Below are 17560 nucleotides of genomic sequence, written 5' to 3'. Positions count from 1 at the left end.
TCGCTTGTTTTTCGAATCCCCGAAAGTACCGAATGCATTTACCTTTTTTTTTTTCGAGAACTAATTCGATACGCCGAGGATTTTCTGGCAAAGTTTTCAAAAAACTTTATTATCGACGTTTCATTACCGACGTACGATAAGCGATCGGATTACCCTCAAACTTCTTATGTTTATAATAAAGAATAAAGGAGAGAAAGATCGGTCTACGTCGTTTGCAAAGAGCGCAAGTGTATATAAGAACAAAAAAAAGAAACATAAAGAATTATCAAAGAGTACAAAGAAAGCTTCAGCACGAAAATACGAAATTGAAAAACACTTGTTGAAATTCACGAGTGCAATTGATTTCACAACTTCCAACGATTACTTCCTTATCGGTCGAATTCTACCTTTTCTGTCGAAACATTTTCACAATGAAAATGGAAATATTAAAATTAAAAAAAAAAAGAAGAAAAAAGAAAAGATGAAATAGTAAATTGTTACGCTCTCTCCTCGTCTTTTGAGTATTAATGAATTATGATTAATTAATGAGTTAAACTATATAGTAAATTAGAGTTGTGTTAAGGCGTTACTTGTGTATAATTTTTTTTTTTCGTTAGGCACACTAAAGTACTAAAGTCTTTTATCAAAGTAGCGTGTTAACTTGCATATTCGCTGGCATTTAGATAAATCCTTCTTTCTTTTTTCTTTTTATCGTTCGTCCCTCCCGATTACATCGACGTCTTACGATATCGATGTACGGTAATGCAGATTTCTGTCTTACCGACAAAATTTTATTGATGCTTTTTATTCTACGCACTCTATATTGCCGATTTTCGTCGGTAAACTAGAAATCGCGATAACCGCGGGAAGAAAGAACGAAATTAACCCCTCGAATGTATATTTTCTTTTCCCCACCCCCAGGACCGCTTAATTAATTCTACCCTTGTGCGTCATATAGCTTATGCTATCCGAGAGTAATTTTTCTCGCGCTTGTCTTCGCATTCGCGAACACATTGCCAACAATGTACCTGACAATAAGCAAATTATACCGCAACCTAATCCAACAATCGTGCTCATCACGTTCGATCTTAAACACACTCTGTCGTTTGAGCCTGAATCATTTGCACCTGAAAATTCATATCGTATGTTAATATTAAACGACAATAAATAATATATTTGAAATGTGAGAATTTAAATGGAAGAAATATGGTGTTACCATTACGAGAAGCGGTGGTAGAATTCTGGAAAAGTTCCGTGTCAACTTCCCCTTCCTGAAGAACTCGAAGGGATTGGAAAAGATTAACATTTTCCGATAAACTAGTAGCAGGTGTTGTCGGTCCACCAATCATATCCGATACGGATCTTTTCGCCACATTTTTAGCGTTTCTCCAATGGCATGGTTGACTCTAAAAGTTCAATTTGTTAATAACACGTGAGTTCAATGATTAATTTCCTGGTTTGTTTGACTTGATTTGATTGTTTTCTTACCGGACATCGACCGTGGCACATACGAACATCGCACTCGATGTATAAAGCGGGTGATCCTGTAAACCTAAATGTCTTCATATAAGCAAAAACTTGGGTTTCGAATAGACCACTCTCAGACCAGGAACCACGAAATCTGCTAATCAGTTTGTCATCTACGGGACATCCGTACTGATCGATAAGTTGAATCCTCTTGTTTCCACCATTATGAGCGTAACAATCGTTCACGACGATATCGAAACCATCTATTTATGAAAGATAAAACATAAAAAATCAGATTATTTTTCGTATACCAAATGTTCCTTTTTTCCTTAATTATCCTTAATTTAACAAAATAATTTTTCTAACATAGTTTTTCTTAGGATGAGGCTAGCAACCTACCCTCGGTAAAAACAATTAATCGCTCCTAGAAATATAGCAATAAAAAGAAGCTATTATAACAGGACAACAAAGTCCTAATAAAAAGAGGAACAAGAAGAAGATAGTTTTTTTCGTGATAGCAAATTTGTAAATACTCTTCGAATTAATTATCGAATTAATAAATATCCTGATATATTAACATAACATTTAATATCATATTTTTATAATTAATGTAATATCTACATTTGATTGAAGTTAATCAAATTGTGTAGATAAAAACGTGCACGTAAATATATATCGTGCAGTATATAATAGAAATTGTTGATTTGTCGAGTGCGTAATAAGAGACGGCAGCATGCGGTCAGGTCGAGGATGCGGAAGGATAAAATAGAATAGAAGATAGGCGTGTAAGTAATCTAATGTATAAAATGGAAATACGTGACGCGTGCGTTTTCATTGTGAGGAGCGAATCAAAGTTAGGGTTAGATAGCCTCGTACCGTATTTACTGCGCATGTAGATAATGAGAGTCAGAGGATCGCCGACGCGAACTGGTCCAGCCACTCTAGTTCCAGTGGTCCCGTAACCGTATCTGATTTCCATGTAGCACTCTGGTGGCTGGAGGGTGAAGACTACGGGATTTCCCGTGGCGACCCTGAAAGTAGACGCGCTGTTATATAGAAATTGCCAACGATCCGTCTCCGTTATCTCACGGTATCCAACGATTCCACGGTGTTGGATAACGGACATTGCGAATAGTAAAAGCAGAAGGGGGTAGGGGCGGGGGAGGGGGACGGATTGGATTAGAGAATCGATTCGAAATCAACGATAATCGACCGATTACTCGCTTGAATTATCTTCATCCATTTTCTATCGCGATATTTACTTCGTTACTTCGTTTTTCGTTTAACAAAAAACAAAACAAAACAAACATTTTACCTATTAGCAATTTATCTATACTCTTGGACTTTGTCTATTTTACTCAGTGAGTTTTTCTTTTTTATTGATAGAGGAATATATAATCAATTCTCAGTTGAGAATTATAAGTAATTTTTGTTGATGCGATACATTGATACGAGTTGTTAATAAATAATGTTACAAAGGTGTAAACGGATGTAACTGTTACAGTATAATCATATTATTATTTAGGAACATCTTATTCAAGTCGCAATGGTAGAACCATTAGGTAGGAAATTATTTGCTAGAAGGTTTAGATGGGTTGCTAAACGATTTTTGTAGCGTTCACTGAAAACGCAATGATTGCGTAATACAAAAAAAATAAAACAAGAATTAATTTAAATGATAATTGCAAAAAATTCTTTAAACATAATTCCAATCATTCATACCGTTTGCGTATGTTGCAATAGAATTTGGTTATTAAAAATGTTAAAATTAATAATTAAATATGAATAATAGGGGTATGACTTACTCGACATCGAGAAAGGGAAACGTCACTGTCTTCCAAAAATCGTATCCATACTCGCAAGTAACCTTGAAGTGTTCGTCGAATTCTTCTTCGATCAGCGGGTTGTATTGGACGGTTACGGTGTTCCACATGAGATTTTTCTATGGTGTAGAATAGTCGAACAATGATGAGAGTATTTTTTTTTATTTTCTTATCTTACAGTCGATCAGAAGACGATCAACGATCAACAACTCACTCGCACACCAACAAGATATTTTCTCTTTCTCTCTCCGTTATTATCATTAAATGCATTTTCCCCTCTTTCAATATTTTTTATTTTTTTTTTATTTTTATTTACTACTATTATTATTATCATTATGATTATGATTTTTGTTCTCACTTATATACGCACCGTGGGGTTCTTTCTGCTGTCCTGGTGATGAGTGTTCTCGCCCAGAGTGCCGCATCGATTCAATTGGATGTAAAATTCATAGTAATCACGGCCCGTTCCGTTAACGTACATGCAGTCGGGATCGTAGGAGTATCCTATAATTAAAATCGATTGTCCTTGACGAATAAGAATCACATAGTAGAGATTCGAATCTTTAAATCCTCGAGGAAATTATGATTACGTAATAGCATCTCGAAACGATTCAATCGATTTTATCTATCTATCGATCGATCGATCGATCGATCGTATTACTCGAGTTATTTCGAATAATGTATTGTCTCTCTCTCTCTCTTCTAAAGATAAATTATATAGGGTAGATATAAAACGATTTTATCTGTCACTTTACCTGCTGAGTAAAGTAATCCTGTGAACGAGCCATTAAAACCGATCCTGATTTTCATATAATCATCCTGGCACTCTGCCTCGATATCTGTAATAATAGACAAAAATATATTTACATTAATACTAAAATAATATAATTTATACTTATACATAATATAATATATATATTTATATATATTATAAATATTTTACAATATAAATATATAAAATATATAATATATATTTATACTTTATAATAAAATAATATAATTAATACTAAAAATGTGTGTGTGTGTGTGTGTTGTCGTTGAAATTGAGTTTAATGTTAATTTAACGATATTAGTGTCAACAATTTATCCAAAGTTATGCTATGATTCGGAAGAATGTTATTCAATACTGATATTAAACAAATTGATATGTTACTGAAAATTGAAAAATAAATATCTATACTTTATTCGACAAATACAAAAATAATTGTTTATCCCTCTCAATATTTAAATTACGAGATCTTCCAAATATAAATAATATTTAATACTTATATTTAATAATGATGAGATTCAGAAGAATGTTATTCAATACCGATATTAAATAAACTGATATGTTACTGAAAATTGAAAAATAAACATCTATACTTTATTCGACAAATATAAAAATAATTGTTCTTCTCTTTCAATATTTAATTTACGACATTTCAAATAAATTATATTTTTAATGCTCAAAATAATTATATTTAATATATTTTTCTAATCGTTAATGAAAAAAAAGTATTATATTACCGTATCGAAAAATAAAAAAAAAGCAACAACTTTTACTCTCTTTCAACATTCAAACAATTAATTATTTAACATCTATGTACATATATTTCGTTAATCAGTAATAAGATCGATACTTATTACTTTATTACATAGAAATAAATTATTTTCCTTCGTTTCAAGCGTTCATTAAAAAAAATCGTTTAAAAAATAATCTCGATATAATTCGAGCTAAAAAAAATAAAGCCTATAGAGGAAGTTAAAAAAAGAAAATAGGTCGTGGAAGAGAAGGATGAAGAGTGAAAGTGAAGTATGTAAAGTATGTTTCGTTAGGGTGTAATAGTCCCTTCATACTCGCTCATCGTGGTTGAGCTAAGAGCAACTGTTTACGTCGTACCGATGTAATCTTAAGAATTGTGTTGGATAAAGAGAGATATTTTAGATGAAGGATGAAGATAGTTTCACTTGGAAGGATGTATCTCTCTCTTTCTCTCTCTTTCTCTCTCTTTCTCTCTTTCTCTTTCTCTTCCAAGATGATACAACTAGGCACATATTTACTATAGCATCCCTTCAAACGATAACAACATTTTCGAGCAACATTTTCTTATCTCTTTCTCATTCTCTCGTATTTGTTTCGTTTTTTTTTTCTATGCAGCGTGCATGCATGCATGCATGCATGCATGAGTGTATGCATGTATATATGTATGTCATGTAACACATGCACGCTTATTAGAATTGCGGATGCATGCTTTGTGTTCATTGTCCGGTAAAACGACGCTGCGTAGACAATAGAAGGGATTGCACAACTTCGATATACGTTCTGTGATAAACGAGAAAAGGGTGGAGGAGAGGAACGAAAATGGCCGAAGATTTATCGCTGTAAAATCATGACAAGTAAAAATAACAATACGACTAAAAGTCATTATTATGTCTAGTCACACTCGAAGCACCTACATTAAACGTCATCACACATGACAAAATGACGTTTAGTCATACTTATGTTAAATACTATTATGTCTCATTACATATGTAAGATTACAAATTCGTGTGATATTTAAAAACATCTATGTGTCGAATCACACTCGATACATTAATGCCAATTTTAATTCTCAGTGCGCACATTTTCGTAACGAATCATTAAATGCATACTAGGTCAATTCGATCCCGAACAATATTCGGTTTTAAATAATATTTCGGTAACTATACACTTATTGACAAAAGAAAAAAGATAGAAATACTTTTTCTAATAAATCGATTAAACTTTAAGACTGCGCAAACAGATTTGGCAAAGAGAAAAAATGTAATTTGCGAGAAACGAGTTTTAAATTGACAATTGTTGGTAGAAAGTAAAATTTCGGGTGTTCAAATTGATTCCCTAATGCACACAAAAAATAATGTTTAAAATATTCAATTAAGTTTGATTTATATAGGATAAAATGTTCTTCCCAAAAGAGAATCCCAAGAAGGATTACAAGGTACGAAGATATATTTTCCTCCCTCTGGAAAAGAATAATATGACAGAAAAAAAAGTAAAATAAAGGTATACAAAAAGTATATTATATTATAATATAATTTAAATAAATTTATAATATTATAATAATTATAATATAATTAATAAAACTAATAATTTATAATTATAATAATTTAAATAAATTTATCATAATATAATATAATATAATTATAATAAAAAACATAATAATAAATAATAAAATATAAATATATCTAGGACTATATATATGAGACCTTTCGTATGCAAAAATCAACTTTCGTCCTATCTACAACGCAACCCTTTTTATTATTTCGATAGAATGACCTTGACGCGAATCTTAAGACCGCCGGATTGGACCAAACAATGTCGAGTAACACTCGACACGATTAATAGTCGTTTAGGGTAATGAGGAGACACCAAATAAAATGAGAAATAGAATAATTTAAGGATGAGAACGTGCATGAATCATGCATCTACCGGAGGATACATTAAACTTAATGGTCCTTCTTTCGAGTAATTGACGATACCGCGGGTGGCCTTATGGTTCCCGCGGTGCATGGCGGCCGTCTTTACGACTTCATTGAACCTTACACAAGGTTTTATCTCTCTTTCTATCTCCTACCGCGTGCCTTGGCATCTATCATTTATAACTACGTGCCTTTTCTCTTTTCGCACGCTCATCGACGATAGTTCGCGTATCCTCCTCCTCCTCCCCCTTCTCCTCCTCCCTTTTTCCTCATCGCAGCCTGCTTGCCCTTTTCTTCTCCCTTTTCCTTCTCTATTTCTTTACAGAAAGAAAAGTCGAAACGATCGATGAGATCTTCGACCTTCTAATCGATAACAAATTTTCTTTTTCTCTTAAAAGTCATTTAAATTAGCTAGGAATCTTTAATTAGCATCTAACAGGTATGTTTTATTTTGATTTTTTTTCTTTTTTTTTTTTGCAATTAAATGTGGTAATAAGTACGCAGATTTTTGCAAGATTGTAAGATGGAAATTTGTCCAAACGGTATGCTTAATTAGTAAGAATTATTTTTAATTATTATCTCTTTTTGATTTGTTTTTTTTTTCTAATCAAACTTAAAAGTAATTATATTTTTGTGGTCGTGTACAGTGCAACAAATCGATAACAAATTTTCTTTCTTTCTTTATTTCTCTTTTAAGTCATTTAAATTAGATAGAGGAAACTTTAATTAGTATCTAGCAGGTATGTTTTATTTTTTTCTTGCAATTAAATGTGATAGTACGTACTTAGATTTTTGCAAGATTGTAAGATGGAAATTTGTACAAACGGTATGCATAATTAGTAAGAATTATTTTTAATTATTATCTTTTTGATTTGTTTTTTTTTCCGATCAAACTTAAATGCAAGTATATTTGTGGTCGTGTGTGGTGCAATAAAAAAAACATTGAAAGCAATTTACGTATTTTAATTAATTAATTAATAAAAAATATATACAAATTGCTTAATATTAACGAAAACGATAAACAATGGTATATAAATTTTATTTTTAACGAACATATAAAAGAAAGAATTAATGTCCTATAGAAAATGAAAACAATACCGTGTTAGAAAAAACAAATTTGGTTATATCAGTAGGATTTTTTAGTAATGGAAAATAGTAAACGGTAGTAACATAAAAAAAAATGAAATAAATAATATAATAATTCTTACGAACTATACATATGTGTGTGATCTTCTCACATAGATAAAGAATCTTCATAACACTTGTAATTATGCATAAAATGAAATGTTTAGCGAACTGCTTATTAAATGATTTCAACGGTAAATGAATAAATAAATGAATAAATAAATAAATAAATAAATAAATAAATAAATAAATAAATAAATGTGCTCTCGAATGAATGAATGAAAAATAATAATTGTTAGTAAAAAAAATGAAATGCGCGTGCGAAGTACGGTCCAATTATCATCGATTACACGCCGCCATTTCCACATTCAAAAGTCACACATATAAACTAACACAACTTGGTTTAAATTAACTGAGATTTTCTACGCTCGAACCTAAGTTCAATGATTTAATAGCGAGACTGGACTTAGATACGTTGATGATGATCCTAAAAGAGAAGGTAAAAGAAGAAAGATAAATGATAGATAGATAAGGTGGATAGATAAATAGATAAAGAAAGATAACCGTGACGAAGATCGAGAATAAGGCGTGTTAAAGTCCTCCTCTTCTTCTAGTTTTGGTGTCAGCAAACGTTCTACGACTTCCCGACACCGTTTTAATTGCTCCTACTCTAACGGTAGCTTCCTATTCGCCGTAACCTACTCGAAAATTTTCTTTTCCTTTCTTTTAAACCTTTTTTTCCTTTTACATTTAATCGATCCTTCGACGTTTAGTACTCGTTTATTATTTTATTTCTTTCTTCATTTCTTTTCTTAATGATCTCTAACGATGATTAATCTTAAATATTATTTTTTTATCTGGATGGTTATAATTATTCAAAAATATTTTCTATTTGTTTGGTAAAATGTTAGGAATGATTATAAATTATTAACAAAATATTCATTATTATTATTATTATTATTATTATTATTAATTAATTAATTCTGTTCGATATTACGAATTGATCATAGATTAATAAATCAATGATTGATTTTTTAATTGATAATAATTGTAAAATCAAATATTGATTTTTGATGAATTATGGTTTTCTTTTAACTTACGTTGTACTCTCGTAGTATTGGGCCTGTATCTTCGATGTTCTCGATCCCAAGTTTCCGGATGTCTCCGCCATTCTTCGTCAGCGACCACACCTGTTCCACCCCCTCCTGTTAATCCTTGAAGTCCTTGAAGGGTTTGTAAAGCTTGAAGATTTGGACTTAGTGGACGATTTTTTACAGATGGTACTGGAACGTATGCTCCACCTTCTCCTACATAGACCACCTTAAAATAAAAACATCATTAATAAATATCAAAAATACATAACCGTGTGTATAAAATATTAACAAGATCAAATTGTGAAAAAAAGAAATAAATAAATTAAAAATTCGGATATAATAGTTTCAATAAAAAATCCTACTTAAATAATAATATAAATAATATAAATATTACTAATATTATAATATTAATAATATGCATAAACATTTACCATAAGCATTAAAAATAATTTAACGAATATCATATAAATATCAAGACAATATAAAAAATCTATGCAAACCATAAAAATAATCTTTTTAAAGATACCTCTTTCTATTTAACAGAAAAAAAAAGTACATAAAACACCAAGCTACTTATACCTACATACACATTTACAAACTCATATAGGATAGTATTTTCTCATAAATCACGAAACATAACATCACCACCCCATTCCTCTCACAGATCACCGAACCCTCTCTCTCTCTCTCATAACGTGAGACCTTTAACCTACGTTAACGAGTCCCTTTAACCCTAAGATCGACAAATCGCTACCGAGCAAGAAGAGAAGAGAAGAGAACAACAACATACTGTAGATGGAAATGGTACGAAGTCGTGATGAAGGGAAGAGAAAGAAGAAGAAGAAGAAGAGGATGAGATCCTAGAGAGAAGGAAGAAGAAAACTTTCTTTAGGATCCACTCGAAAAACACGAGGCACGAGCAACGCGTGACTAACGCTTTACAAGCTCGTGTATACACTTTTCTATCTCTCTCTCTCTCTCTCTCTCTCTCTCTCTCTCTCTCTCTCTCTCTCTCTCCTCTCTCTCTCATTTTCTTCCTCATTTTTTCTAAGCTTCGTGTAAATACGTATAAGCATATACAAGAACCACTACTATTATTACACTCGTGTATACACTCGTTTTCTCTGTCTCTTTCTTGCACACTCATTCTTAGTAAAACTTTGTGTAAATACGTGTATATACGAGCACTGCTATTATTACATTCATCTATTCTATCTTGCACATTCATTTTCTTAGTAAAACTTTGTGTAAATACTTGTCTGTATGAGCACCACTACTATTATACTCATGTATACATACGTTTTCTCTCTTCTACATTCATTCTTACAATAATTAAAATTTCGTGTAAGTACGTACGTGTACGAGTATTATTACTATGACACTCATGTGTACACTCTCTCTTCTCTTTCTCTCTCTTGCACATTCATTTTTACTCGTTTATTGTAAGACTTGATGTAAATATGTGTGTATGTGTACGAATACTACTACTATTACACTCGTATATACATTCGTTCTCTCTCTCTCTCTTATATGATTATTCTGACATGAGTAAAATTTCGTTTAAATACGTTTTATACGTGTAAATATAAATAATACTAATATTATGCTCATTTATACGCTTTTTTTTATCTTACTTTTTTTTCATTTATTTTTCATGAAACTTCATAGTAAAGAAAAGTACTATTACTATTACGGTCGTGTATATATCCTTGTCTCTTTCTCTCCCATACTCACTCATTCTTTGGAATACCTTATACGTGCCCATAATTATGAAAGTGGTCTAAGTGAAAATTAAAAAAATATAAGTTTAATAGTTATTTCACACCACATTATTTTAAACTAAATTAATTCAATGTAATTTTCACGATATTGTCAAAAATGAACCGTTAGATAGTGTTTGTTATTTCAATATTATATAGAATTCATTTAATGTTCAAATGTAATCCTTTAAATATCTCGAAACAAGGAATATATGACTTAGACCATTTTCATAATTATGGGCACATATATTAGTATTATGAAGATACATGCATGTATTTGCACTACTACTATTACGCTTGTGCATACACTTTTTTTCTCTCTTTCTCACTAATTCTTTGTATAGATACGAGTACTTAAGTATTATTACTATTACAACATAAGAAGAATAAGTGTATAAGAAAAGAAATAAAAATATTATGAAAAAAAGAAAAAAGAAAAGAGGAATACACTCATAGTTGTCAGGACGATGCATGGCGAGTTTGTAAACACCTACTCTGACGAATCAGGTGAGGAAACTGGAAGAAGAAGAACCAGAAGAAGGAAAAGGAAGATAAAGGGGAAGAGATAGGCACGTGGTTGGTGGTAAACGTTCAGAGTACTAAAAACTTGCAAACAGCTTCCATATGCCTTATGTTAGTTATGAAGAAACACCAGCATGTTATTTCTCTTCTTCACTAGTTTTTTTTTTCTTTCTCTCTGTCTGTCTGTCTATCTGTCTCTATCTCTCTCTCTCTCTCTCTTTCTCTTTCTATCTTTCTTTCTTTTTCGCCATATTACACTTTCTTGTCAGAAAGCTCTTAAAGTCGTTTCCTTGCCACTCACTCTTCCATTCCACTGCGGGAAATTATTGCTTTTCACGGATTCCACTTTTGAGGAGCGTTTCTGGAATTCGTGAAGGGTTTAAGAAAAGAGAATGAGAGAGAGAGAAAGAGTGAAAGACAGAAAGATGAGTATAGAGGAAGGAATTGTAGGAGGAGGGTATTGGAATCGTTATGGGTCTTACTACTCGCCACGTTTATTCCTCTTGCTTACTTGTTTCCTTGGTTTGTTGTATTGTTGGTTGCTGTTGTATTGGTTACTGTATTGTTAACAAATGTATTGGTTGCTGTATTGTTGGCTAGTGATGTATTGGTTGCTATATTGTTGGTTGTTTTGTTTCTTAGTTACTGTGTTTTAGGTTACTTGGTTGGTAAGTTAATTGACGTGTTACTTGGTTGATAAGTTAATTGACGTGTTACCTGGTTGGTAAGTTAATTGGTGTGTTACATGGTTGCTTGGTTGGTTAGTTTGTGTATTAATTGGTTGGTGTGTTGTTGGTTGTTTTGTTCTTTAGTTACTATGTTTTTGGTTATTTGGTTGGTAAGTTAATTGATGTGTTACTTGGTTGGTTGGTTTGTGTATTAATTGGTTGGTTGATTGGTTGACTGGTTTTTGAATTAGTTGACTGGTGTGTTGGTTGTTGTTGTGTTAGTAGGTTGATCGGTGTGTTAGTTGGTTTGTTAGTGTGTTAGTAGGTTGATCGGTGTGTTAGTTGGTTTGTTAGTGTGTTAGTTGAACATATTTTTCTTCTTTGTGCTCTTCTTCTTTTCGCGCGGAGTTGAGAAATGAGAACTTGGCCGATATTTTCGAATCTTTTTAAAATCGTTTTCTCTCGAAGATCTCAAGACAATTCCCTCTTCCTTATCGTTTCGAAGACGTTAAGAGAAGAGAGGAAGGAATTGTGTTGAAGCGGTACCTTTGTGATAGAAATCGATGCCGACATCATGATCATCGTGCTCTCCTCGTCGAAAATGAGAATGAGAATCGTAAAATACGTAATCGATTGGATCGATATCGTTCGAACATTCTAGTCTTTTATTTTCCTTGTATTTTTTTCGTTACTTCTTCTTGTTCTTTTTCACATTTATAGGTGTAAACGTCGGCGTTTACGAACTTAACGATTATCGATCTTACGTTTTTTTTTACGTAGAAAAATTCTATGAAACATTTTCTTTTCTATGTTTTTTTTTTATAACATAAGATACAACGTATAACTAATTTAATTTCACGAAATTTTTTCTGCTTTTATTTTACTTTTTTTTCTCATTATTTTCACCCTTCAATTATTATTTATTGTAAAATTGAATTAATGTTATTTAATTGTACAGAGCAATCATATATAAATAAATAAATTAATTAATAAATATATAATCTAATGTTTTTTTTTATAGATTGAAATAATCATTGAAATTTATTGATTATCTCACGAGTATCAAAGTAATCGTATATTATTATTGGTTCGCACGATCGAAGTAATGCTTTTCCTGTTCTTCCGTCGTCTCCGATCGAGCGAAACACGGATCGATAACGGAAGAAATACTGAGAGAATTCACCTCGATGTGTAGCTTTTCGCCAGAGGGAAAAGTCGAAAGTAATTAATCGATCATTTCAAAGAAAGAAGAAGAAAGATAGAGAGAGAACATGACTGATTCCATTTGACTGATTAAATTCACGTGTCATATATAATAATTCGATAATATCGAACGACAAACTTGTCACGTCTTCTGTTCAAATAAATAAATAATTAAATAAATATTTCATATATTTGTGCAAAAATTGTACTGACAAAAAACACGATATCAATAAAAAACGCACAAATGTGTTTTAAATAAATTCATAATTTGGATAAAGAAAAAGTTATAATGTATATAATAATTGGAATAAATTTGAAAAAAGAAATTAATCGAAAGTTGAACAACAAATAATGTTTAAATTGTTGTTTGAATACTATGGAAATAATAATAAATAGTAAAATAGGGAATATTTATAGAATTAGTATATTAAAAATTAGAATAGTTAATTCGTATCCATTAACGTCCTGGATTTCTATTTCCTTCGCTTCCTTTTTCGCTATCTTGAAACTATTCCAACGACTTGAACGAAGGTCAAGGCAGACCGCATTACAATCCCGTACGTTTTCTATGACTCGCGATAGGTATCGTTTAAATCGAGTAAATACTTGTCGCGTAACTACGTTTCTATGAATGGCATTTAAATTTACTACGTTAATACTATATCGATGTACAACAAGGTGACTCATTACTCGTACACCTGAATTAATTTTTGAATTATTCATCTAATAAAAAATTATTCGATACGAATATTGCATGATTTTTAATGCAGCAAACGATGAAGTATCAGTTTTTCCAGCATGTTGGAAAGTTTCGAAATGTTCAAAGTTAATTTTTATTTTTTTTTTTGTAAATAGAATCATATATCTTTTGGATCATACATTGAAAGAATATTAAATTCCAAGTTAATAAAAAGAATTTACGTATATTTATCTTAAATCTAATGATTAATGAAATATTTTACTATAAGTTATACGTAATTAGTTATCCTGGATAAAACTCGAATTCGTAATAAGTTGTCTAATCTTATTCGACGATCTAAATAAAATGAATATCGATAATATCACATGCCTAGATCATTGAAGGAAAATAAGAAATTAGACAAAAAAGAAATGACAAGCGGAATATTTGAACGAACAAGAAGAAAATTTCCGTCAATATGTTTTTCATCGAGTTATCGTGTATAAGCTTCTGGGATAACCGTAACAATCGATTATTATTTGCCAATAGGGAAGCGTAAAAAGAGAAGATGAGAATGATGTGGCTTATCTTTGCTCTTTTTTTATCTCATGGTCTATTTTTTATCATTTGTCAATCATCCACCAAACGAGATCAACCGTTCACCAATAAAACGTGCGAATTATTTTGCATTTTTTAATTTTCTTTTTTTAATTTATTAATTTTTCTATTTTTTATAACTAATAAAATATAGGGTAGGTTCTCTAAAAGTTCCTAGATAATATTAATTCTAAAATTACCAAACGTATTGATTAAATTTTATCCTAGAAACAACAAAATAAAAACTCGTTGTATTTTAAGCAATAATTATTATCATTGAATTTCGATAATCGTAGTGTTAATTTTTGTTTTATTCTGTAAAATTGATAATCTTATCAGAAATATTGTTTTATCACGAATGAAACTTACCGCATCGTGATCACTTGCCTCGTGAATCAAAGATTCCCTTGTCTCATTTTGCAAAGATTGATCATCTTCCGGTCCAGATCCACTTCCTGCCCAATAATCTTCCGTAGTTTCCTCCAATGGCGTCTCTTCGCTATTTCCATCGTTATTCGGACTCTCCAAACGTGTCGCCTATCCAAGAAAAAAAAAACAAAAAATGATTTCTTTAAGTTCGAGTCCCCATTTCTTACAATATTTTATTATCAGAAACATCTGTTGTGAGTAATTTAACTTATATTTTTTTAAATTAAATTAATTTTTGCTTTAATACGAAATTGTTCAATGCGCACCAAAATTTGTCGACAAAGTAATAAAAATTAAATAAGATATCGTATAAAAAAATATTTTATATCAAAACTAAAAAAATCGTATATAAATTTGTAATTTTATTTGTTATAATAATGAAAAAAATTGTTATATCGGCACAAAATAATATAAATATAATATAAAAAGAAAACTGTGCATTAAATCAAGTATTATATCTATATTATATCTATAATATAAAAAAAATATTAATATTAATAATAATTACTATCATATAGATACATATAATAAATAAGTATATATTATATTTATGTTTTAATTATTTTATCTTACCTATATCACTTTTTTTTGCAATTTAATCATATACATATATTTTAAATTATATTTAATAAAGTAATACAAACAATTTGTAAATGATGCTAACCTTGTAACTTGGTATAGTTATGGTCAAGATCCATACAACGGCATACCTGTAACACAAAAGGAATTTGTCATGTTATATCAAGTTCACTGATCATCTTACAAAGACATCACAGAAATTTGTCGTGTTTACCACAAACAACTCTTGTAAAGCCACTAGATAAGATCATACTCTCTCTCTCTCTCTCTCTCTCTCTCTCTCTCTTTTCTCTCTCTCTCTCTATTTTTCTTTCATTTTCTCTGTTATTTGCGAAAAACTTTGTTCTCACGGTTTCAAAATACCATTTCGAGAGCCGTAAAAAGACCGTCTCTAGGGAATAACAAAATATATTTTTCTTTTCATCGAGGTTACACGTTCCAACAAGGACTACCACGATAAAATCTTTTAAACGATTATCGCGAAATAGTGACATCCGTGAACTTTGACCTACGCGTATATTCATGCAGAGTGAGTCATTGTGAACTAGTTTCTCATATAATTTGTTTTTTATTGATTGTATCGAAAAATTGCTCAAATTAATTATTGCGACATTATGAAAGACCTACGAGATGAGTATAATTTCATTTTTTGTATCTGAGAGATATTTTGAAATGATCTTAAATTAAATTTCATAAAATATGCTAATAAAATATGAAATGTAACGAGTTGTATATTCGACATTAAAAAAACAATTCAATTATATTTAATTTGATGAGTCTTCTCAGAAATGATGAATCATTTATAAAAACATTTTTTCAAATTGTATTCATAAAATTATTGCTAATTTTTATGCTCAATAATAATAATAAAAGAAAATATAATATTTACGAGTTTTCGTTTTGATGAATAATTTATTAAAATATTTTAAAAAATTATATTCATAATATTAATACCAATTTACGTGCAATAATAACATTAAAAGAAAATATAATATTTACGAGTTCTCGCTTAGAATATATAAGTTTACGTGATAGGGAAGAAAATAAAGAATAAAAAGCGGTAAGAGAATCCTTCGGGAGCAAGAAACTCGTAAGTAGACTTGAGAGATGATTCACATCATCTGATTGTGAAATTCCACGAGGATGCAAAGTAAGAAGAAGAAAATGATGATGATGAAGAAGTAGAAGAAGAAGAAGAAGAAGAAGACGACGAAGGTTCGGAAATAAGAGCACACGTAGATGATCGCTACTACTTGACTAATGACTTCTCTTTATATACACGGTGTCCTATTTCAATTGATTCATCATAAAATTGAATTTCACAATGAATTTTAAGAAGCATTAAAAAAAATTGTGAAACTTTTATGAAAATAATTAAATGTAAAATATTGTTTTGATTTTATTGCTAAATTATGATAGATCGTTAAACATTGATCAATTGAATTAAAACACCCTGTATATGTATCCTCTATCCTACTTGTATACACGTCACGATCCTTGGCTGTCATCGTTCATTCGTATATGTGTAATAAACAACGATTGCGTATGCACCATTCTAAGGGCATTTATATGCGTATACTCTCTCGAGTACTTGGATACTTCCTTCTCCTACCAATTTGAATACTTCCTTTCTTTGATCTGCCACCGACCGTTAAACGTAATACTACTCACAATCAGAATGATATCTGAAATCGGATTGCCAAGGATCGTACATGCATCTATTTACATTCATGCATACAAATTTATTTAAGTATACACGTCGACTTTTCATAAAATAATATAATCATGTTCATATTCGGTTTCTATAATTAAATTTATTTATTCGTTGATTTAACGAGAAAAAAAAGAACAAAAGAAAGAAAGAAATGATACTTAATGTTTCCTGTAATCGTGAATTTTGGTTAAATTAATTAGAATGGAATTTGTGATTTCAAAAGATGACAATATATATTAATAAATATAAAGGTAGTATGATACTTTATCAAATACTTGTTGCACTAAATACGAACTCTTCCAGCTACTCAATACGATAAATAATAAATAAATAAATAATTATTTAAAACCAAATAAATATCCAAAACCAATAAAATATCTATCCTGATTACCTAGACTAATATTATTATTACTATTCGATACTATTAGTTCCAATATAAAATTCTTTTATCGGTTACCGTTTCTCTAATTAGGAATGCCAGTT

General features: G+C 30.5%; 1 protein-coding gene across 1 annotated transcript in view; it reads right to left on the bottom strand.

The window, feature by feature from the left end:
• Positions 1-574: 574 nt before the first annotated feature.
• The window catches only part of LOC122524728, a 73355-nt gene continuing 56369 nt past the window's right edge, over positions 575-17560 (bottom strand). The window contains exons 2-11 of the mRNA XM_043647133.1: positions 15449-15494; positions 14725-14892; positions 8933-9152; positions 4025-4108; positions 3640-3773; positions 3252-3388; positions 2323-2477; positions 1468-1709; positions 1196-1385; positions 575-1106 (exon numbers count right to left, since the gene is read on the bottom strand). Coding sequence (XP_043503068.1) covers positions 907-1106; positions 1196-1385; positions 1468-1709; positions 2323-2477; positions 3252-3388; positions 3640-3773; positions 4025-4108; positions 8933-9152; positions 14725-14892; positions 15449-15494 — 1576 coding nt within the window. The 3' untranslated portion in view covers positions 575-906. The remainder of the gene's footprint in view (positions 1107-1195; positions 1386-1467; positions 1710-2322; positions 2478-3251; positions 3389-3639; positions 3774-4024; positions 4109-8932; positions 9153-14724; positions 14893-15448; positions 15495-17560) is intronic.

The sequence above is a fragment of the Polistes fuscatus genome, unplaced genomic scaffold (assembly GCF_010416935.1).
Source record: "Polistes fuscatus isolate 324 unplaced genomic scaffold, CU_Pfus_HIC Scaffold8, whole genome shotgun sequence".
Classification (NCBI taxonomy): domain Eukaryota; kingdom Metazoa; phylum Arthropoda; class Insecta; order Hymenoptera; family Vespidae; genus Polistes; species Polistes fuscatus.
The sequence above is the reverse complement of the archived record's forward strand: the minus strand, read 5'-3'. Positions and strand labels throughout refer to the sequence as shown.